General features: G+C 34.8%; 1 protein-coding gene across 9 annotated transcripts in view; it reads right to left on the bottom strand.

Annotated features, from left to right (window-relative positions):
• Positions 1 to 1025: 1025 nt before the first annotated feature.
• The window catches only part of LOC108606187 (potassium voltage-gated channel protein Shaker), a 110204-nt gene continuing 86755 nt past the window's right edge, over positions 1026 to 24474 (bottom strand). For 5 of the 9 annotated variants that reach the window (XM_017996043.1, XM_017996046.1, XM_017996040.2 and 2 more), the window contains 11 exons: positions 14379 to 14502; positions 14151 to 14319; positions 13777 to 13873; positions 11917 to 12112; positions 11734 to 11855; positions 11251 to 11404; positions 10425 to 10596; positions 5865 to 5994; positions 4015 to 4205; positions 2432 to 2824; positions 1026 to 1178 (listed from right to left, as the gene is read on the bottom strand). In XM_017996043.1, coding sequence (XP_017851532.1) covers positions 2439 to 2824; positions 4015 to 4205; positions 5865 to 5994; positions 10425 to 10596; positions 11251 to 11404; positions 11734 to 11855; positions 11917 to 12112; positions 13777 to 13873; positions 14151 to 14319; positions 14379 to 14502 — 1741 coding nt within the window. In that variant the 3' untranslated portion in view covers positions 1026 to 1178; positions 2432 to 2438. Of the gene's footprint in view, positions 1179 to 2431; positions 2825 to 4014; positions 4206 to 5864; positions 5995 to 7270; positions 7401 to 10424; positions 10597 to 11244; positions 11405 to 11733; positions 11856 to 11916; positions 12113 to 13776; positions 13874 to 14150; positions 14320 to 14378; positions 14503 to 24474 lie in introns of those variants that run through there. The other 4 variants (XM_017996044.1, XM_017996042.1, XM_033294573.1 and 1 more) reach the window with 3 other exon arrangements.

The raw sequence follows: 24474 nt of genomic DNA, 5'->3' as shown, positions 1-24474 counted from the left end.
TCGAGTGATTTTCTTTGTAGCGTGGGTGGTGGGTTTGGATTTGTAGTTTAGTTAAATAGTTTAGAGTGGGTGGGTGGGGTGGTTGCTGGCTTTAATGCATTATTGTTTAACATTATGTTTGTTTTTGTTGTTTTTTTATTATTTAAATACTCTGCTATACAAATGTGTGTTTTTTTTTTTGTTTTCTTCTTCTAATATTACGGCAGTTTATGTTTTTTCCAAAAACTATGCTTCAGCTAGGGCTACGCTTTATGTTCGCCTATGTATGTGTGTGTCTGTCTGTCTGTGTGTGTGTGTGTGTGTGTGTGTGAGAGTTTTAAATAAATGCTTAAACAGACTTTGACGCTGTAGACTTTTTAATCTTATAAAAGTTAGCTCTCTGTATATGTGAGTGTGTGTCTTCATATGTCTGTGTGTGTGTGTGTATTGGTAACGCCTAAATAACTGCAACAGTTTCTCGTTTTGTTTGCCTCGCACTTTTGTATTGCATTATTTAATTTTGATACTCTTGCAAAAAGAAAAAAATGTATTCAATAAATAAACAACAAATAATTGATGGCATTAAATTCGTTTGGAATGCAAATTTGTAAATTTAAATTAATTCGTTTATAAACAAAATGATTTCTTGCAAGAATATTTCATCTTCGTGCTAGGCCGAAGTTCAACAATTGTTTTGTTTTTTAATTCAATTTATTGTTTGTTCAATTTTTGTTTTTGTTCGTTGCTGTTTAGTTTTTTTTTTTTTTTGTTGGTTTTTGATAAGTTTAATGAATTGGTTTAATTTACGCTTTTTAAATTTAATTTAATGCATAATTTAAATTTTATATACTAAATACATAGTACACACATACATATGCACATATACATATGTACAAATACATAGGCATATATACACATAATCTATATAATTTTAATATTTTTCTTTGGTTTCGGTTTTTCATTTTTTGTTTTCTTTTTGTTTTATTTTTTTGGTTTGGTTTTGTCAGTTTTTAGTTTAAATTTAATTTAATTAAATTTTAGCAATAGTTTTCTTTGTTTTTGTTTTTCTTTTTTTTTTCAATTTGTTTGTTATTTGGTTTCTACTTAAAGTAAACTTATAAACAGCATTTGTAGTCGTTTCTGGCATCCAACGTAACACTTGACAAGGCCAATAATATACCACTTAACATCCATTTTAACTGCACGTATGACTCAAGCGTAATGCCAATGCAAATATTAATAATACATATACACACATACATATACATTATATACACATATGGGTAGAACATACATGAGAGTCACACACACAAATAACAGAGACACAGGTGGGCGTGGACGTGGGCGGTTCGTGGGCAGAAAGAGTGTGAATGATAAGCGTCCAAAATCACAGACAGCAAAAGAGATAGAGAGAGAGAGAGAGAGAGAGAGAGAGAGAGAGAGAGAGAGAAGAGCGAGATTGTGAGTGGGAGAAAAAAAAGAGAACAATTGTATGATAATATATTTATTGCATATTTTTTTATGAATTTTTGTTTATGAATTTAATATTGTGTGCTTTGTTTGCTTTAAGCTTGCGCTTGCTACGAAATTGAGCTTGCTCAACTTATATATACACTTGCTCGTTCAAAATATATTTGTTTAATATTGCAGCATTTACAATTAACTTGTAATTGAATTCTAAATCACAATTAGTTTTGATTACGTTTGCAAATAATTGAAAAATATTTTGGTATTTCAGATAAGATAATTTTATATTATTCGAATTTTTATTTCAATTATTTTAATAATAATAAGCTATAAGAGCTCGGCTTTGTATTAATCAAAAACTACTACAATTATTGTTTTGAATAATAACAATTTATCTTAATTAATATGTAAAGTTTGTATTATAGAAAAAAATATTAAAATTATATTTTAAAATATTGTATTGAATAAGCTCAGCTAATAACTTGGCTTGGTAATTGAAAATATTCTAACTGGCACTTTTATAAGAATTTAATTGCCAATTTCCTTTGATGTTTTCACATCAGACTAAAACAAATTGCAGTTTGTTTTTGAAATTTAATAAGAGCTGCGTACATTTTGTAATGTATCAATATAAAAAGACAAAAGTAGACATAAGTCAGTCAGTCATCTTCATATAGTGATGGAAACTATTTCTATATAAGAGCTCAGCACAAAATGAAATATAAGAAAATAAATGAAATAGACAAAAGCAGCCTAAAGGACGCAATTGGTCTGGCTAGAATTAATTCTAAATAAAATAGCAGATGCCGACCTGCTCTATAATTTTCGGTTCAAAGATTTGATGATAGCTTTAAAGCTTTTTGGGCCAGCAAGCTTTGAAGCGTTTGTGAACTTGTCTGGGCTCTGAGCAGTCTCAATGTTCGAAAGAGCGCAAATGAGTGTGAGAGTGAGAGAGTGAGAGAGAGAGTGTATTGACGGCACTTACCCAGTAGTCAAACGTCGGTCTCGATGCTAACGGCCAAGGCATTATTGTGCCTCATGGTAAGACTGCTGCCAGCACTGCCCGTTGCCGCACTGACACTTATTGTTGCCAATGGCTGCTTGTAGCCATTTTGTTGCTGCTGCTGCTGCTGCTGCGGCGTCTGTGCTTGCAGCTGCATTTGCAACTGTTGCTGCTGCTCCTGTTTCTGTTGCTGCGGCTGCTGCTGTGGCTGCTGCCAATGCAGCTGTGTTGAGGTGGTTGCTCCTAAAAATGGAGCTGCCGTCGCCCGTCCAGTATGCGCATCGGATAATCCTGGCGTTGACTCGACACCATCATCCAAATCCATCATATCCGATGAGGACTCGGACAATGATGATTTCTTCAAGTGTTGACCTACTTGTAGTATTATGCATTTGTTTAGTGTTGATTGTTGGTTGGTTGGTTGAGATGCGTACGCAATTTATTTTTAATATTAAATGTTAACGTTGTTGTTGGTGTAGACAAAGTTTACAGTGAAACGAAAGTTGTAGTTGGAGTTGGATTTGGGATTGGATTTTGTTTTTTTTTTTGTTGCGGTTACATTGAAAGATATTTTTTTTTTCATGTTTGCGGGTACATTTCATTTACAATTGGAATTTGTTTTTTTTTTTTTAATTTAATAATTTTTTTTTTCGTTTTTGTTCATATATTGATATAACGATCACAATCGTTACAAATTGAGCAACGTTTTGACGAAATAAAGAGAGAAACAAAAAGAAGAGAGAGAGAAGAGAGAAAGAGGAGATCACACATACAGTTGTAATGTATTAATTACAAATAATGCTTGTTTGTTTTTTTTTTTTTAATAATTTTTAGTTTTTTGTTTATGTTTTTGAGCACACAAAACACACAGTAGGTGTAAAGTTTTCGTTTTGTAGGGTCCACAACACTGCGCTAGCTTTTGTTATCGATTAAACGATCGTTCGTTGCGGAACGATCGATTGATCCACAACAACAAGAATTGTGTGCGCTGATGCGTTGGCATGGCCGCACCGGCCAGCGTTGCCAGACTGTTGCAGTCTGACGCGCCATTTGCAATGCGATGCGGCAACACCAACGCATCAGCATCAATCTCATGAGCTGCCTACGTTTCGTTTCTTTCTTCGTAAATGTTTCTATTTTTATTCGACTTTGTCTGCTTCTTCTTCTTGCTTGTTTTGTTTGGTTGTTTTGTTGTTTTTCATAACAAATGTAACATTTGAAAGAGAGAGAGAGATAGAGAGAGATAGTTTTTCGAGTTGCACACTAGACATACAGTAAACTACTTGTAACGATAACTGTTTTTGTATATGTATATGTAAGGTTTCTATGTATGGCAATGTAACGGTATTTGTGTGCATGTGTGCGTGTGTGTGTGTGTGTGTGTGACTTTACTCTGTTTAAAACGTCCGAAATATATATAGATATATATAGATTGTCCGCTAGCAATGTGATTTTACATTTTCGAGTTCGAGTGCGAGAGTTCGAGTTCGAGTTCGACAACAATTTGTTTACGAAAATAAACACACATATACACAGAAGATATTTGTGCACAAATTTCAACTTACCTAATGTACCTGGCAAATATGGACAACTAGTAACATGATTAAAGTTTTGGCTCTGCATCTCCTCCTGATCCGTTTCGCGGTGATAGAAGTAATTGAAATTACTGACGATAACCGGTACGGGAAGTGCGATTGTCAGTACACCAGCAATGGCACACAATGATCCCACAATTTTGCCCCAAACGCCAACGGGTCTGTTTGCGATATCGAATTCGATTTCAATTTCGATTTCAATTTGCATATTCGTATATCAAACGAGTTTCAATGCAGTTCGTGTGCGTTCATTTGCATTTATCGATTAATTTGTTTTTGTGGCGTTTATCGAATTTGTTGGGTATTTTGCATAAGTTTATTATATTTTTTGATTTTTAACCGTTTTTGTTTGCATTTGTTTTTGGTTTTTTTTGGTTATATTGTTGATTTATTTGATTTTGGATTTGCAATATATATAAATATATTTTTATTGTTATATATATTAAATAATTGGTATTTTTTTTTTGGTATTTGTTTGTTTGTTTGGATGAAGCGAGCGATGTTAACGAACGAACGATAAATAAAATGAAAATACAAGTATATAAGAAATGTAAAGTAAAACTCTCGTTTTTTTTGCTTATCAAATATATAGTTTCTTTGGTTTTTTTTTTATATATAGTATAGTATATATATAATATATATAGTATTGGTATATAAGTAGACAAGTACAATATACAAAGGCAGTTTGTAACGATAACAGAAAATAAATAGTTTAGCAAAGAGTACTCGAAAATTAGGCACAACACTTACAACGAGTAGAGGATATAACGAGTAGAGAGAGCATAGTTTTATCTTTTTGGGTGGGTGGGGGTTAAAGGGGGGTACGCCTGTCTCGTATACAACTATGGTATATATATATATATAGATAATTGCTTTATGTACATATGTGTGCGTAGAGAAAGTATCGAGTGTTCTTTTGCTTCAAGTGCAAGAGTAGCGAGTAAAAACAGTTGTGTGTGTGTGTGCAGAACGTTAAGAATGCGTGTGTGTGTGTGTGTGTGAGAAAACTAAAGACAGTCAAAGTTAAAGAGACAACAAAGTTAGACGCGGCTAGAAGTGGAAACGATTGTGGCGGGGCGTGGATAGGGGAGCGCGGCATGCAAGCATGCATTGCAACAGTGTTATCGATAACGATTAATTATGATTGACAAGGCTATGTACACAGTGCAGTAAATGAGTGTAGAGCATGTTGAAATGAATTTACAGAATGTATTTGATGTGTTCAAATGTAAACTGAACAACGACACAGCGAACGTTACGTTCGGAAAAACAAAAAACTTTTCTTTTTCCATTAGCATCTTTTCTGTTGCTGTTGTTGTTGTTGTGTTGAAACCAAATGGCAATAGTAGATGTGTGTCTAAACAAAAGAGTTAGCTTGGCGCGAAACAAGGCTAAGCAGTTTGTATTTGTAGCTGTTATTTTTTTTTTTTTTTCTTGTTTAGCTTTAAAATGAACCGACAACAACACAATAAAAGTGTAGCACAAATTACGCTTCAAACTTAAAAATTATAATACATTTGCTTTTAATAACAATCACAACTTATTTTCGATTAGTTAGTTAGTCGATATATATAAAAGAAAACACAACTGAGAAAAAACAAATACACACACACATATTATGCGCATGTGTAAATCGAAAGCAAAATCAAAATCATAATCAAAGACAAAAGAACAGAAACTGAAACTTCAACTTTGACAACTTGAACTCAAAACCAATAAGAGCATCATAATCATAATGAGAATGATAATTGTTAACATAAGCATTATAAGAATAATCAGAATTGTATTTGTTAGAATTATAATTGAATAGATTTGCATACGTCATGTCACCATATCCAACGGTGGTCATGGTAACGACAGCCCACCAAAATGCATCGGGTATGGATTTGAAGAAGGAATTTTCGCTTCCAGCTTCCGCAAAATAAACCGCTGATGAGAAGAGTACGACGCCTAAAAAAAGTTGATGGAAGAAATTGCTTTGCATTGGTTCCGACTCGATAATATTGTGGATTAAATATGTTTTTTTTTGGCATTTACTTTCTTTTTTTTTAAATATATTATTTTCTTTTCACAAAACAAAATTTGTAAACAAATCAAGTTTTGCTGTGGCGGTAACTTGCCAATGGTTTTTATTTATTTTTTTTTTTTATTTTTTGCTTTTTCTGGTTGGACGTCCGCAAGTTCTGTGGTCTGTCAAAGATGCTGGAGCAGTCCGCAGGTTTCACCTGTGTGTGAGTGTGTGTGTGTGTATGTCTGTGTGTGTGTGTGAGTATTGAGCGTGCTACTTAAGGTAACTATGCGCCGGAAACGGAAGTGTAAGCGACGTTTCGCTGTGATTTGGAGCACACGCTTTCCAAAACGCCAAACTTGTCGAAATTGTTTGGCATACTTATGGTTTGTTTTTTCTTTTTTTACTTTTGGGGCTTTTTTCGTGACCCAAGCAGAAAATGCTTAACAGCGAGCAACGGTTTCTGGTATTTTGGGTGGGTGATAGACGCAGTTGAACAATGATGGCGAGAGTAGACAAACAGACAGAGAAATAGAGAGAGAAACAGCGAGAGAGAGAGGGAGAGAGAGAGAGAGAGATAACAAATGGACAAGCAAGAACGCGCAGTAGTGAAAACTTTTCGAAAACTAAAAACAATAATGAATCATAATGAACAACATGCCAAATATTTAGTTGCTTTGCTTAATTGCAAACGACTCGAGACAATGAAATAATAGCAAAAAGTAAACGTAACCAATCAAATTAAAAATATCAAAATACACATAGAGAGAGAGAGAGAGAGAGCGAGAAAGAGTTTGTAGCGAGACGAAACGCAACGAGACGCAGTTGAGCGTGACAACAACAATAAGGGCCAAGGCATGAAAATAATTACAATATATTTATATGTATAAACAGTTAATTACAGTTAATAAGTTTAAGTATTTAGTAGTTAGCGTATAATAATTATTGCATACATATATATACAGTTAGCTGGAATGCTTGAACATGAAACAGCGAGTACACTTTACTCGTTACAGACTGTTTGATTTAGCAGAGAGCCGAGTAGACCACACAAAAACAACAATTAGAGACAGTTAAAGAGAGAGAGAGAGAGAAAGAGAGGGAGAGCGCTTTCTTATATGCAGCAAGTTTATGTTAAAGTTTTCTTTTATATAGTACATAGATTAATTGGCTTTTGCAATTGCTTTTTGTTGTATGTGATTTGCTTGTAAATTGTACCTCATATCACCATATCCCACCGTAGTCATGGTCACCACTGCCCACCAGAATCCGTCCGGTATGGACTTGAAAAACGAACTCTCGCTGCCAGCCTCCGCGAAATAAACCGCCGATGAGAATAGCACCACGCCTGGGCGTAATTTTCAAATATAGAGTTTAACCGTTAGTAAAAGAGTTTTGCAGTTAGTACTCGGTACTCGTTACTCGTTAGTTTTGTTTTTTTTTGTTTTCTGCTTGGGTCCGAGCAAGGGGGCAATTATATATTATATTTTACTTTTGTACATTTTTAGCATAAAAAGCGTAACAACAATAACGAGTGTGTGTGTGTGTAAAATGTAACGAGTGCGTTACCATTTAATTTGTCGTACAGCTACAAAGTGCGCATTGGGAGATATTTTTATTTCTTTTTGTGCAATTATTAAAAAAAAAAAAATAAGTTAGTTATTACCAAAAATAGTTTCAAGTCTGCTCACAGTAATGTCTGTATGTATGTATGTGTCTGTGTGTGTGCGTTTCTGTGTGTGTGTGTGTGTGTGTGTGTGTGTCACATAAAATAGTTGGCAAAATATTACAAATGGAAATTAGAGTTAAATGCTCACAACGAAATCTAATCTACGGCTTCAGCCGCAGCAGCGAGTGCACAAATGTACAGCGAGTGTGGCTCTCTGTTTATAATTGGAAAACAAAAAAAATAACGAGAGATAGAGAGAGAGAGAGAGAAGCCAGCTGCAAATTTATGCAGCATATCACATATATGTGAGAGCCGCAGCCTAGAAGGGTTAGTAGTCAAAAGGCTTCTAGTAAGTTTTTTTTAGCTAGCTAGTTGATAGTTAGTTATTAACGATTTATACATATATATATATATATATGAAACTAGCTAGGCTAAAGTACATTGTACAAATACGTTAAACTTAAGATATATATTGTTTTATAATATGTTATATATAATATATATAATGTATATGTATAGTTAGATTATATGTATGTCATGTATGTTTTAGATTAACTACACTACAGGCAAGACAAATAATACAACATCGAACAGAAAAATTGTGTAGCCAGCGTTGCCACTTAGTTTTAGCTTGACTATATTAAAGGCATTAAGGCATTTACTGCTGCATTTGCTAGGCGCTGTTAATCGCAGTTGCTTAGCTTACTAAACACAGAATTAAAGAAAATAAAATAAATTAAAACAAAAGCAAGGCTGCACATTTTTTTTTTATAGCTGTTAGTGACTTTTTTTGCTGCTATAATTAAATATATATGTATAACATTTACAACAAATAAAAACAACATCGATAAGAACGTAGATGAAATTAATGCTAACGCTGAGGAACGATTACGATAACGAGAGTACAGTTACATTTACGATAACGATTACGATTATAGGTACAGTTACGTTTTGACGATTAGTGAACAACAATACAAAGTAGAGATATGTTTAAATATATATATTTTTTATGTTGAGAGAAATATATATGTATTATTATTCAGCATTTTTTCTTTTCGTTTTTTTATTTGTATATTTTGGTTTTGCGTTTTGGACAATTCAAGACAAAGAAGTGTGTCAATTTTAAGGCTCAAAGCAGTTTGCGGCTGAAACTAAATAAAAAAGGTTTGAGAAACTAAAAATTTAAGCTATAGTGTGCACAGCAGCAGTGTTGTAAAACGCTGGCAAAATACATGCCTTAAAATTGCCAACGACTTTGGCTCGTGGCATTTATAAAAACCAACTGGTTGACGTTTTTACGCTGTCAAAGTATATCAGGAGTAATAGACTAAAATTCGAGTACATTGAGACATTAGTTTTGTTCTCTAGCCAAAAAGATATATATAACATATAGGAGTATACACTATAGGTATTTAAGATTGACTAAAACTGTATTTTTTTAGACCACTAGCTATAGTCCCAACAGAATATTTGTTTTTAATACTTTAGTTTTGTTTTTTTTTTTTTCGAAAATAAAAAGTGATAATGTTAACAGAAAGTTAGATAAAGCTATTGGTACTTGGCTTAAATTAATTAGACGACAATTAAGTATTATGTATATACGTATTTGTTTATTGTTATTGTTAGTTTAGGGCACACATACATATGCGCATATTGATTTGAATGCGTATGGTACAGTACAGTCTCGAGTAAAAGTTATTCGAAATATTAGAGAATTTCAGTAGCAACTGGCTTGAAGCATAAAATTTAGAAAATTGATTTAACTATGCAGCATTTAAAAAATAAATACATTATTTCTTAAATATCGCTGGCTTGCATAAAAATATCGATAGTATCGATATATCTTTCATTAGTTTAAAAATTAAACAGCAAACGTAGCATAAATTTATATACTCTATATATAGAAAGTAATAATTTTTGCAAGAATTATTCAATTATTTTGAGCTACTGTACTGTACTTATATTTATATGTATGTGTTAGTAGATCTGACTAAGTGTACGCTGCGTTTTGTTTTAACTAGCTAAAGCTATTATGTAACTAAATACTTGGTTTTAGTTTAGTTTAGTTTTTAGCACTATATAGAACTATATTTATGTATATAGATTTAGTTATGTGGTATACCTATGTCCTAGCAACTTGGGTTTGGGTTTAGTTTTATCAGATTTTGAGTTTTGAGACACAGACAGATTTGATCTAGCCTAGCCTTGCTATATATATTTATATATAATGTTGTTGTTGTTGTTTGTCTTTTGATGGCAAATGATAATTGTTAAAAAAGCATTTTGGTAGTGTATACAAAATACAAGTGTCGTGGATAGAGCGTAGTGAGGGGGGGTAGAGCTGCATACACCAAACATTTTGTACTGTTTTTGTTTTTTTTAGCAACTTTTGCTGGGGGGGGGGTTGGGGTTTAGTATTATGTGCTTTGATTTTTTAACGTTATATTTTATATGGTTTGTAGCATATATATGTATTGTACTTAAAGTTTAGGCATATATTATGTTTAAGCTGGGAGGTATATATATTTTTATATATCAGTCTGAGTTGAAGGTCTTCAAAGTCGTTTTGAGTCTTTTTTTTGTTGGTAGCAGAGAAATTATTAACAACCTTTTGGCGTAAACATTAAGTGTGTGTATATATATTTTATATATTTTTGTTTTTTTTTGACTGTTGTGGTTGTTGTTGTTGTGGTTGTAACTTACCTATAAATAAGAAAAATATAAGTAAACCTAATTCCCGCATTGAGGCTTTCAGAGTTCGTCCTAATATTTGTAAACCCTTCGAATGCCTAGATAACTTAAATATTCGAAATACTCGAACTAATCGTATCACTCGTAATATTGCCAAGGACATAGCCTGATTCGATGACTTGTCCTAAAAATTTATAATGATTTATAGTTTTGTATATATATATATATGTAGAGTCATGTGTGGTATGTATGTAAATCTTTTCGAGTGTACATATAGAGTTAGAGTTTGAGGCAGAGAGTATAAGAGTTTGATAGTTTGCATATTTATAGTGTAGAGTAGTTTTTGTAGTAGTTGAAGCATGTCTAGTTTATGTGTGTGTGTGTGTGTTAGTGGCATTTACTTAGGTTAATATATATATATATATTTGTATAATATTAGTTTATATACAACAATGATTAAATGTAGCAGTTACTTCATTTGTTAAGCACCGTTACAATAGCACATGAGCACTAGTTTTAGCAATCAAAACCGAAAATCAAAACAAAAAGTAATAACAATTACAATTGATTGTTAAAGCTCAGTCTTCAATTCTTCCAAACAAAAAAAATAATTAAATAAATGAAAAGTATTTCAAGCAGGCAAAAGTAAACAATTTGCAGCTCTTTTTGGTCAAAAGTTCTACAAGCTGCTATTGGTTTCTTCTCAAAAAAGTAATTTTGTTATAATTATACAGTGTAGCGTAGTAGCTGTTGTTGTTGTATGTATTTGGTGTGTGTGTGTGTGTGTGTGTTGGTGTGTTTGTAGCACTTGAGTTTTGGCCAAACAAAAATCTCATACCTGTGGACTGACTGGCGCTTTTGGAAGATTTAATGTATCCTCCTCTTCGGCAACAACAGTCGCTAGTGTTATAAAGTACGGAATGATGGCGATTATGTCGATAACATTCATGACATCCCTGCAGAAATTTAATTTGTTCGGACATGCGAGGAACCTGCGCCAACATAAAAACAACCAAATGTGATAATAAATAAAAAAGGGAAAACATAAGAGAGAGAAAGAGAAATGCATAGAGCGCGCGTTTAACAGAGTGAGTGAGAGAAAGAAAGAAGAGAGAGAGAGAGAGAGTATGATAGTGTGATTAAAAAAGTAAAAAATACAAATTTTTAATATGAGCATTAAATGTTTATAAATTGCAACTAGGCTACAATTATGTTGTATAAGAGTTTGCTCAGCTCAACTTATATATACACTTGACTTATAGCAAGCTAGCTAAGAGTTACCCAACTTATAGCTACACTTTGTTGTTGTCGCCACACATACCTGACAGTTAGTTCAAATGTAAACCAGATAATACATAACGTTTCTATAAGGAAGAAAGGATCAGTGATGTCAGGCACCTCGTCTTCCTCGATTTTTGTGCCATTTGTTGTTGTATTGAACACCTGCCAAAGAGATAGTCAGATTATCATTAATGATATGTGTGCTATTGCTTATATACATTACCTTGTAATGCTTAAATTCGGGTAATGTTTCTAGACAAAATATAACAATTGATAGCAATATAACAAATACACTAATTATGGCTACAACTCTGGCGGCTTGCGAGCTCTCTGGATACTCAAAGAGCAGCCAGACTTTTCTTTGTTTCTCATTATCCGGTAATGGTCTTTCTTCCTCTTTAATAAAGCCTTCATCCTCTCTGCAGAATAGAGTTGAAAATAAATGAGTAAATTATATAAACGTTTCAAATGTGTGTGCATGTGCATGTCTGTGTGTGTGTGTGAAGCTTTTAATTTATATTTAGCATTTAGCTTTTAATTTTAGTAACAGGCATGCATTTGATTATTGTCTATTGATCGATTGCAACTTAAAATTCGCTTGATTTATCGATTACAAATTGTGTGTGAAAGAGAAGGCATGTGAGCAATTGTCACGCTTACGGGCCCGGCCACAGCTTTACAGTTAACCCTTTATGCCGTACAAACAAAATTTTAATCTGGTGGTCAAGTGATTAACACCCCATGGCCTTGCCATATACTCGATACGTTTCGACTTGACTCGACTCTATCGTCACTTCCGCTCTCACTCTCGCTCTCGCTCTCGCTCTGCATGTGGCATGCGGCATCCAGCTGTGCAGCTTTTGCATTGAATTGGTTAAGTCGCCTCCACAGCAAATATGTATGCTCAACGTTCAATAAATGTCTACAGTTGTCCATTGACTCGACAGCTACTAGCTCAAACAACAATGCATTGCCATTTTATATTGTTTGCATTCTCTGTAGCTGTATTCGTGCCTCTGTGTCTGTGTGTGTGTGTGTGCGTGTCCGTGTGTTAAGCTGTCAGTTGGCATATCGAGAGCATTTAGCTGTCTTTAAAATGTCCGACTAAGCATCGTACTTGGCTTTTATTCTCACAATTAAAACCTTAATCAAAGTAATTGTTGTAATCAAAATAAAATAAAATAGAAGACAGTTAAAAGTGCATAATAAAAAAACGTAACTAATAATATACAAATTAAGTAAATATGCCAGCGAGTGGATTTATATTTTAACAAATTAAAATTTGTTGCTATTCAAAAAAAAATTCAATATGCAATTAAAAGATTTGAAATTAAAAAAGTATTATTAATTTTTAAATTCAGTTGAGAGCCTTTAGTTTAATTTTACAACAATAATAATTAAATAAAATTTAAAAGCAAAGTTTGGGCACTGATAATTAATTGTAAGCATCGTACTTGGCTTTAATTCTCACAATTAAAACCTTAATCAAAGTAATTGTTGTAAAAAATAAAATAAAATAGAAGTTAAAAGTGCATAATAAATTTAGTAAAGATGTCAGAACATTGTATTATATTTTAGTTTAAATAATAATAAAAATTTATAATTTGTTGCTTTTCAAAAAAAAATTAAATATGCAATGCGTTAAAATATTTCAATTTAAAAAAGTATCATTAATTTTTTAATTCAGTTTAGATTAATTTGACAACAATAATTAAATAAAATTTAAATTAAAAATTTAGGCTTGTCTAGCATATAATTATAAAATATGCATACTTTTAAAAAATTATTACTTTAGTTTATATAGTTTCGTTTAATTTTCATATTTGTTGCTCAGCGTGTGCAATAATTTGTTGACAAAGTGCATATCGTAGTCGAATTCATTCCATTTTTAGTGATGCTCGCTACTCTACGGTGTTGCTTACTGGCCAAATGGCCAATCAAACTACAATTGCCAATAGATAAACCAATGCGTCAACGTAAGTTGATTCTCTTTTTTTTATTGTTGGTGTTTAGCTTTTTGTTTTATTTGCTGTTATTTTAGTTACTTTTGTTTTGTTGTTGGGGTTTGGGGCAACACGCTTACCTGAATTTATTAATTGCTTGATCACCTAATTCATAAAATTTTATTTCTTCACTAAATACGTCTAAAGGGACATTGACCGGTCTCCGTAGTCGGCCACCTGTGAAGAGAGGTGTACAAATTGTTGTGGTGGTGGTGGTGGTTGTTGTTGTTGATGTGCGTGTGTGTGTGTGTGTGTGTTGGGCGTGTGGGCGTGGCATTATATACACAAAGTAATGTCGATGTTGCAATGTTTTGTGGTTTGGTAGTTACAATTGTTGTGGTTGTTATGGTTGTTGTTGTTGTTTTTGAGAAAGAGAAAAAGTAAAGTTTTTGGATTAAGTTAAACAGCATTTCGTTGAATCCTTTTGTAGCATCAAGGATAACGTCAAACTTACCACTCTGATAATAGTATAAAATCGCATCGAAGCTCGGACGACTACGGTCAAAAAAATATTCATTTCTAAGCGGGTCAAAGTACCGTAATCTCCGAGCTGGATCCCCAAGCAGTGTGTCCGGGAATTGATTTAGCGTACGCAGTTGTGTCTCAAACCTTAACCCGCTTACCTAGACCAAGAGCAGAATCAATAAAAAATTGCAACTTTTTTATTTGATTCTGCACTTACATTTATAACGACTCTCTCGCAGAAATCATGATCATGAGGAATGGGTTCAAAGTGTTGCGGTCCGCCACCAAAGCCATGACCAGCCCCCCCTTCTTCGTCTTGACTGCTCAATTTGGGCAAAGACCTGTGAAGTGAAAAGGAGGGAAAAAGTGAATGTATGAGTAAAAGTTGCAAACATTTATAAATAAATAACATTTCAGCATTCCAGTTGAAGTCACAGAGAGTAGTTAAAGTTTCAAGTTGTAGTAAAGTTAAGATCATCATTACCATACGGAAACAATGGAATTATTTTTAATTACCAAAAATGCTTCAAAAGTAATTGAATTGCATTCAAAGTTAAGTCTGTAATGCCAAAATTTTTAAAGATTTGAATTCTAGCATATAACAAACTTTTAAACAATTTAAGACAAACAAATCAGCATTTAAATTTATTTGGAGACAAATGCAATTTTGCATTTTTCATTTTTTAATTAAAAATGTGACTTAATTTTTTAAGGCATACAATTTTACTTACAACTAAAAGATTTTTCACAGCAACAATTTATTTAAGCCATAATAATTCAATTGCCAGCTACTATTTTGATTTAAATGAATGCAAGCAGCTTCAAATTTCGACTGAAACTGTTAAGCTGCAATAAATTTATTACAACAATTTGCCTAGCAAATTAATTTGCAACTTGCTTAAAATAGCAACAAATTGGAATAGCTGCTAATTTGGCTTTTAACTTTGGCAAAACTGTTGCCAAGAAAATCCTCCAGCTAAGCGGCTTACAGAATTGCAGGCACTTGGCTTTTCATTTTTGGAAACATATTTCGAGCTGAGATGTGAATTTCAAGCATGCAACTTACATGTGTGTGTGTGTGTGTGTGTGTGGCTTAAATGATTTAATTTTGATTGTGTACGACTGAAATGAAATATTCAATGTATAAGAGACATGAACTCAAATCAAATTTAAATGCCAGGGCTAGAGCAATTGATATTTTATGGCAATTTTCCATGCACACACACACACACACACACACACACACACACACATGGAGAGAGAGAGAGCTGCTGCTGCCATTAAAATCGCATTGAAAAAGTGAAAAGGTTTTTTGGCAACGACGCCCACCACATACAGGAAGGCAATATATGTTTACACTTGTAATTGAAATTGTATTACAATCATATAAATATATATATATACAAGTGCTTGTAGTACGTATGTGTGTGTGTGTGTGTGTGTTAAAGGAGGCCTGAAGCTGCCGCTGGCAATGTGCCAAAATATTGTTTTGCTCGGCAGCACAAAAAAAAAAAAAAGAGGGAAAAGTGTAAGCGAGATAGCGCAACGTTGCAGTTGTAGTTGTTCGCGTTGGTTTTTTATGTGGCATGTTGCCTACTTTTTGGCGCCATGGCATTTAATTAAGCGTGTAAGTGCAGCAAGCACAGCAGGCGATGCGCCCCAATGCCAACAATTGAACAATTTCCAACACTCACTATCCCTCTCTCTCTCTCTCTCTCTCTCTCTCTCTCTCATGCGCTCTTTGTTTAGCCAGCTTATTTGTCTGTTTTATAGCCTGGCTTAATATTTGGCCACATAATTGCATATTTGATGACACACACACACACACACACACACACAGAGAGACACACACACTGTCTTTGCAAATATATTTGAAGTGCTTCGGCTTTGGCTTGGCCTCAACTCATTGCATTTGTGCATAATTGAAATGCCACTGCTAGCGACTAATTGCCTGTCAAAAGGACACAACTCTATTGCTTCGCTCTCGCTCTCCTTCTGTCTCTCTCTCTCTCTCTCTCTTTGCTATACATAGCCTCTTATGTATCCATGTTTGCTTTTGTCGCTGCTGTCTGCAGTTTATGTTGCGTGTTGCATAAATGACGTCAGCACTGCGAGTTGCTGCCACATTCATTTATTTTAGCATTTCTAAGCAATTTTAAACGCATAAGTTTAGCTGTTTACAAATATAAAACATTATAAGTGCTTTAAAACTGTTGAGCGTTGAATTTTTAGCTCTGCTTGGCCTACAATTTTTAATTAAATTCGCATGAAATGCTAATTTATGCGCTTTGCTTATTGTTATTCAATGTAAAAATGTTGTAATAATTTACAAAAGTATAAAAATGTATTAGCAGCAATTGGCAATTGTCCCAGCGATTGCTCGGAAAAAGTTTATACAAGCAGCCGGACAGTTGCAGCGGCTTAACCCAATTCATTTTCCATTCTCATAAAGCTTGCCCCAGAGCTCAATCTACTTCAACTACTGGCTGTGCTCTTAAGGCAAATTCTAGGCTATGCTTATTAGAGAGCTAGAGCTAGAGCTAGAGCTAGAGCCTGTCAATTGGCAATTCACAAGCTACGCATGCAAACAGCTTTGGCCACAACATTTGGCCTTGTCTTAAATTCGATTAGATTTAGCTTTTCTATTGCTGCAATATTTCTATATAATTTTGCACTGCTTTAAAATTTGCCATTGCATTTAATTTAACAAACTTAATGTTTAATTTAAGTCTCAAAACTTATTGCTCACAATTTGATGCTTATGACAATCGTTTGAATTAAATTGAGTGCGCAAAATTGTTGCATAAAAATCAATTGTTTAAATATTCAGGCTATACACTTTGGCTGTTCTATTTTGTGGCCGGCGCTTGGGGAGTGACTCGCTCTCGCTCTACCAATCTCTCTCTGCTCTCTGGGGGGTGGGGGGCATAATTATGCGACAACGCACACTTCATTAACAGCGCGCGAGAGATGTCAACAAACAATCGACATTTTATGCACAACTCAGTTAGCGGCACACACACACACACAACAAACACACACATACATATAAGCGAGCTATAAACTGAAGCAAAGACTAGCGCAGAGCTTGTGGCAAATGTAAGTGGCGCTATATGCAGCTGTTGCTTTTGCTCTCTCTCTCTCTCGCTCAAGTGCTGCATGCTATGTATGCGTATGTGTGTGTGTACTTGTTTGTATGTATATAGGTCAGCGGCACGCTGCTGTGACGTCATTTATGCAGTTGCATGTTGAACGCTGCTAGCAAACGACCTATTTACAAAGCCGGCCTCACACACACACACACACACACAGACTACACTTCCGGCAGGCGTATTGCATAAGCGGCAGCTTTTATATATTATATATATATATATGCTGAAGTTCAATTGCAATGCCAAAGCCAAATCAAAGCAGCGCTCGAGTCAAAAGAAAATCAGCGCATAAATCTTAAAATCTCTCGCTCTCTCTCTCTCTTACACACGCTGTCTATGTGTGTGTGTGTCTGCATGCCGGTCAAGGCAACGAAAAAAAGAAAGCACACACACGCCTCTTTCTCTTTCGCTTTTGCTTTCTCTTTCTCCTGGTCGTCGTCGTCACACGCGTTCGACGTCTACATTGCAGTTGAAACTATTTTTAGTTCGTGTAGCGCGGCTAAAGGACATAAGGACATGCGAATTTATGAGCATTGCTGATGCTGCATGCGCCACTTTTGTAATTTCTGTTACGCTTTGTTGCGCTGCTTCTGCTGCTGCTTCTTCTTCTTGCTGCTGCACTGTGGGGCCAATTAATGACACCAAATTAAATGCAAATGCTTGTGCGAAAATCGCGAGAGTGACAGCAAGTGGGGAGTGGGGAGTGGGGAGGGCGTGGAGTGTACGTGACATCCATTGACCAGCGTCAGGCTTTTGCTTTTGCTTTTGCTTTTGCCTTCAACTCTCGTGCTCGCTGCTGTGTCATGAAATGCGCAAGCCAGAAGAAGAAGAAGCAGCAGCAGCAATTCAACTGCCAGCTGCAGCTGCTGACTCAGCCTTGCCCCACCCCACAGCCGACCCTTCGATCCACTAGAGTTCATAAAGATTTATTTGCCAAGCTGTTAACAGGCGCAACACAAATCGATAGCGCATGAAAATCAGAAAATCAGCAATCAAATTTGCATATACACAACAGAGTTCTTAACTTTGTTGCTCCGCCCCCACCCACCCCCTCCCGCCCATCGATAAACACATAAGCCATAAAAATAAATAATATGACTCCCCGCCCTTTTACAAACAATGCTAATTACTCAATGTGTGTGTGTGTGTGTGTGTCTGGCAAGTTGTTGCCTTAAATGTTTTGATTAGGCCAAGATAATGCTGAAGAAACCCTTTGGCAAATAAGCTATAAAGTTTGATTAATAGTTCAATCAGTTTAAAAACATTATTTGCTACTAAAAGAATTAACTTCTAGTGCTTGAGTTAATATAAATATAATAGAGCAACACTTGTATCGACTAAGAAGTTCAATAGTATCCAGTGCTGCCGAAAATTTTTACGAAAAAAGCCCGAAAAAAGAAAAGGAAAAAACCCAAAAAATAATTACAAATTTAAAGCCGCAGATCTTTTTTTTTTTACTAAATGTCAATTTAACTTTCATAGTTCTGCGAGCTTTTTTTTTGCTCATCAAATAAATTTTGGCGCTTTTTGCGTAATTAAAATAAAACCCTAAAAAATTTCGAATAAAGCTAAATTAGCTTCTTCCCCCTATATACAAAATGTTTCACCCCAGACCAATTAAGAAAAACACCCAAATCTGGGCTATAAAACCGCAAAGCGGCAACACTGTTAGTAGCATCACACATCTGAATAAATTGGAATATTATAAAAAAAAAAAAATCATCACACTTAAATGAAAGTTGAAGACGCAAAGTTGTTTGTTTTAAAGTTGCGCAAAAAGTCCTTAAGTTGTTTGATTGAAAGTTGCTAAAATTTATTATTTTTGCTTTATAATATTCATTTACTAAATACGCGCATTACTTATAATATTATTTTCTGATTTAGCCGAATAAATCTTAAATATATATTTGGCTGCAAGTAAATGAATTAATAAATAATGCAGCAATTTTTTCAGCAATTAATTTCGTTGCCATATTTAAATATAAAGTAAGACCTACTCCATTAAGTTGTAAGCATTATAAAAAAAAATTAAGAAAATATTGTTTTATACTATTAAAAGATTTGTACCTATTAACAAACATTTCTAAGCTTAGTACAATAATTTCATTCATTTGAATATGCAAAAAAATGATTTAATATATGAATGTTGCTTTTTTTTATGGTTAGAGCTATCTATATAAATATTTTAGCTATAAAACTTTGAGCTAAGTAAAAACTTTCGCTGAAGCAACAAAAGGTTATAAAAACAAAAGAGCTTATTTGTTATTTTAATTTTAGAAAATTAATTCATTAAGTTTTTCTTTAATTTAACTGAGAAATAATTCTATATTACATTAATATATAATTATAGCAATTCTATATAATAAGAGCAACTGAGGCCTTTAGGCTTTACTTAAATTTATGCGCTATGAGGCTGCTTAAGCTGTTGATTAATTTAATATTCAAGCAATTGCTTGCTAATGCTGCTCTGCAGCTAAGCTGTGCGCTATATAAAATATGAAACTATTTTCTACTCGTTGTTGGAATTAAGAAATTGAAGCGTAGCATTTCTAATGCCAGATTAAGCGATTTAAAAGCGGATCGAACATGGCGTGCCAGCTTAAAGCGGGTGAGAGTGGGGAAGGGGAAGAGGAAGAGGAAGAGAGAGAGAGTCTAGTATAGAGACTGGTGGCCATCAATTGCAAATGCAGATAGCGCACGTAGCAGTTGCTTCAATATATGGAGAAGGCGCAACCGAAAACGAATTATGCAAATCCGGCCGCAAGCTTCAAGCGGATGCCGATTGCTAGAGTCAGTTGCTGGTTGCTGCTGCTGGTTGCTGTTGCTGTTGCTGTTGCTGTTACCGTTCGCTTGATTGCAAGTGCTTTTGCCACAACACTTGGCTTGGTGTCTAGTTCTGCTGTTGACCTTGGGCAGCGGCAAGTTTGCGTGCACAATTTGTGTTTTTTTGTTGCACGTTGCACGAGTATTTTTGGCAAAAGCAGAGAACTCAACATGCAAGCGCAAGAGCCGCCGTCGCCGCCGCCGCAGCCGCCGCTGCTAGTTGCAACTGCCTGCCTGCCAAAATAACGGACAGCTGGGTGGTGGGTGGTGGGTGGTTGGCATTTAAAATATGCTCTACCTTGGCTGTTGAAACTTTTGCTGCTGCGCTGCGCTCGTTGCTCGTTTATTATCCAAATAGCAAAATGCAAGTCGCTGGCGCTAAGACAAAACTTGGGGCCCAAATTACTGTTAAACGCGCCATTGCAACTTTCTGTGCATTGCGCTATCTCGCTCGCACGCGCTGCTGGCTAGGCGCGTGTCCAAGTGTTGGGCTTCTGCTATCTTTTTTGCTAACTAACTGTAATTTCTTTTGTTGAACTATGCCACTTAACGGGGCATTTTTTAACACCCATCAACTTCAGCCGCTCGAGTGTCGACTCTGAAGTTTTGATCTCAGCCGAGCAAACTTACGCAAATTTCTGTGCAATTAATTGCACTTGCAGCCAAAGAAAGACAAACAACTCAACAATAATTGTTTAATGTGTAAACAAATCACTTGGGCATGCAATTTAGCAATTAAATTAAATCTCTAATATATTTATAGCTAACATTAGCTGTAAAGTATGCAACAAATAATTTATAAATAAGCACTGCAATATTTTATGCTCTTCCAAAATATATAAAAAAAAAATTGATATAATAATTTATACATAAACAACTTTCTTATTAAATGTGTAAATAAATATTTCGTTAAAATTAAAATATTTGTTTTATGTATCAAAATAAATAAATAATATATTTAATATTTAAATAAAAATAATTGAAACAACATTTGTCACATATTAAATAATTAATTATTGTCAGCCTAAGAATAATTAAATAATTATACAAATTAAATATTTATACAAATATTTGCAGTTTATTTGACATAAGCTTCAAATATCAATTGCTCATCGTTATACAAATTATTAACTATTATTGCTCATATATTTATTAATAAATTTGCCATATAGTGGCGCAAGCTTCGAGCGATTTTGTCAATTGGCGACTGTCGCTTTGATTTCTGCGTCTTTTTGTTGCTGCCGAGACACTTGATGAGAAGCGTTTATGGCTTGGGCCAGTGCGTGCCTCATTTGGTGGCAACAATGAGCAGACAACAGACAATGCCACATGCCAATTGGCAAGTAGACAATTGAAAGTTGAAGAGCCACAGCCAAAAGCAATTGCCCAGCTCGAGCGTTCGCTCTGTCTCGCTCACTTTTATGTTGTGTGAGGCGGCGCGCCCGAGACAAGCGGTGTTAATTTTTATGCCCCATACATGCATAACAATGGCCGAGAGTCAATAGAGAGAGAGTGTGCGAGAGAGAGAGAGAGCAGCAATGTTAATGGTGATGAGATACTGAGGCCAATGCTGCAACTAACAAGAATGTAAACAACAAAAGGCGACAAAAGTTAAGCGAGTGTAAGCGAAATACAAAAGACGAAAGCGAACAGACAGCGCTCGAGACACACACACTAACAACTAAATATATATATATATATACATATTTGTTTATATATAGAAACATGTGTGAAACTGTTTGGGGCATTGTTGGGCTCGCAGTTTGTGGCTCATTGTTCGTTCGCTTTGTTGCTCATGTTGCTGACGTTGACGTCGCCTGTCGCTGCCAGCCAAAGGATCAAAAGTCAAACACAATGACAGGAGCAGCAGCAGCAAAAAACAAAAGCAGCAGTAAAAAAAGAAAACAACAAAAATGTACAGTAAATGTTTAAAAAGTCAAGTCGCATTTGTTCAACGGCGACGACGACGGCGACGGCGACGGCGACTTGTGCTTGGGTTAAGTTGAGCTCAATAGTTGCCAAGTGTGCGACACTTGAAGCGGCAAATAGGATGCCACATGCCACATGCCACATCTCATTAACAATGTCAAAACGCTTGTCAATTTTTATGTTCGCTGCTTGAGTGTGGAGGCCCCCGAAAATGGGATAAACGACAAAGGAAATTGTTATGTCTCAATCAGCAAGCGAAAATATTTCTTTGGGGGGTCGGAGTGGGAGTGGGAGGCTGATTGTGTTAACAGCTGTCAATGTCAGTGCGAGCGCGCGCAGCACACATTGCGTATACGCAACATTATTGATCTATTTGCTGCTGCTGCTGCTCACTACATTACGTATACGCCGCATTGTGTGACATATGCTTACGCCACGCCCCATGCAACTCGCAATTGCAACTAACAAAATAATGTTCAAAACTAGTTTGCATGCTTTAAAGTTTTTCTCTCTCTCTCTCTCTCTCTCTCTCACTCTCACTTCGTTTTTGCTTTTCACTGCTATTTGGGTCACACATTAAGCCAAACGCCGTGATTCGCGTTCACTGTTCACAATTCGTTGCACAACAACAAAAAGAAATGCGCAACGCGCAAAGTTTGCAATCACAATTTAGAGATTTATATGCTCAGCATAAGTTTAGCCCCCCCCCCCGAAACTATTTTCATGTGTGCGAAGGCAGCGCGCGGCAAATGCTTTTAATGCCAATTAAGGCTGCGAGTTTAAATTGTTGCCTGCGATTAATTGGCAATGCCAAATGCTTTAAGTAATTCGCTTACTAAACTATTTTAAATTCTTTAAGATTAATTTATGCCCAGCTGAAGTAATAATTACAAAATAAATAAAATTGCAGCAATATATTTGTAAATAGTGCGCATATTATTACTCAGATTATTTTCATTTATTTCAAAAAATTTTATTTTTAAATTCAGTCAATGTTTTATATTGCTAGCTATATTTTTCATATTTATTTTGAATAATCCCCAATAATTCCCATAACAAAATACAGCACAAAAATTATATAAATTAATTGAAAATATTCTAATTACTTTAAAATAATTTTTTCATATTATTTTAAATAATTCCGAATAATTCCCCTAACAAAATACAGCACAAAATATAGAAAGTAATTGTAAATATTCTAAATACTTTAAAGATTATTGTCAAATTATTTTAAATAATTCCCCTAACAAAATACAGCTAAAAAATATATGCAGAGCTTGAAATATTTGAAAATATGTTAAATACTTTAATAGATTATTTTCATATTATTTTAAATAATCCTCGAGAATTCCGCAATTGTAATTATTAACAATCAAACCCTTAAGCAATTTTAATTTAAATTTCGTAAAAATAACAATTGCTAATTATTATTTAATGGTTATCAACAAATATTTCCAACTTTATATTCGGCAACTTGCCAAATATTTTATTCAAAACAATCAATTTATGATTAGCACAAGCTTACGAATAATTCAAAGTATATTTAAAATAATTTTAAGTTTATTTTTTAAGGTCATTCTTTGCCATTTGAATTCGATGTCACATTTTAATAAAAATGGCATTGGCATTGGCATTGGCAGCTGCAAATTAAAGTTGTCCACACTGTTTAAATGAAAATAAAAACAAATAACATTTACTTAGAGCAAACAGCTGCCACTAATTTAGTTTGCAACTATTTAATTCAACGCTGTCAGTGTGTGGCGCGAAGTAAATTTGAAATGAGCCACAGTCAAGGACAGTTTAATTATAAATAATTGGCTGCGATAAAATTGAAATGTTGCAGTCAGCAAATTTTGTGGTTTGGCTAAGAGCTGCGGTTAGACTTGAACTAACACAAGTGGGATCATAATAATATAGAATGCTTATATATATATATATATAGTATAGAGGGGGTGGTTTACCTATCATGCAGAAGAGGGGGCGATACATTTGATAGATTTTCACCGCTCAAGGGTTGCTCCTGTCGCGGTCGTAGAACCGGCGTTAGGCCCCATCTTTCAATAAAATCGATGCGGGAAATGGTTGAGGACGTGCAGGTGGTTGGCTGAGTGCGGAAGTGTGCCAACTTATCTTTTAACCTAATGGAGGTACGAAAAAACACACACACACACACACACACACACACGCACACACACAGCTGCAGCAGCTGCTGCTGCTGCTTCTTGCAATTTCTAGCTGCAACACCAATCCCAATTCCAACAACAACAACAACAACAAGAACAGCGCAGCGACGTCGTCAAGCTTCTGCTTCTGCTCCTGCTGCTGTTGGCCAGTGTAGCGTCTGTTGTTGCTAGCGTAGCCACAATGCAGCCGCTCTTAACCAGTTGGGATGCTATTGCTCTGCTTCTT

The sequence above is a fragment of the Drosophila busckii genome, chromosome X (genome assembly GCF_011750605.1).
Source record: "Drosophila busckii strain San Diego stock center, stock number 13000-0081.31 chromosome X, ASM1175060v1, whole genome shotgun sequence".
Lineage (NCBI taxonomy): Eukaryota > Metazoa > Arthropoda > Insecta > Diptera > Drosophilidae > Drosophila > Drosophila busckii.
This window is presented reverse-complemented; position numbering and strand designations above follow the sequence as displayed.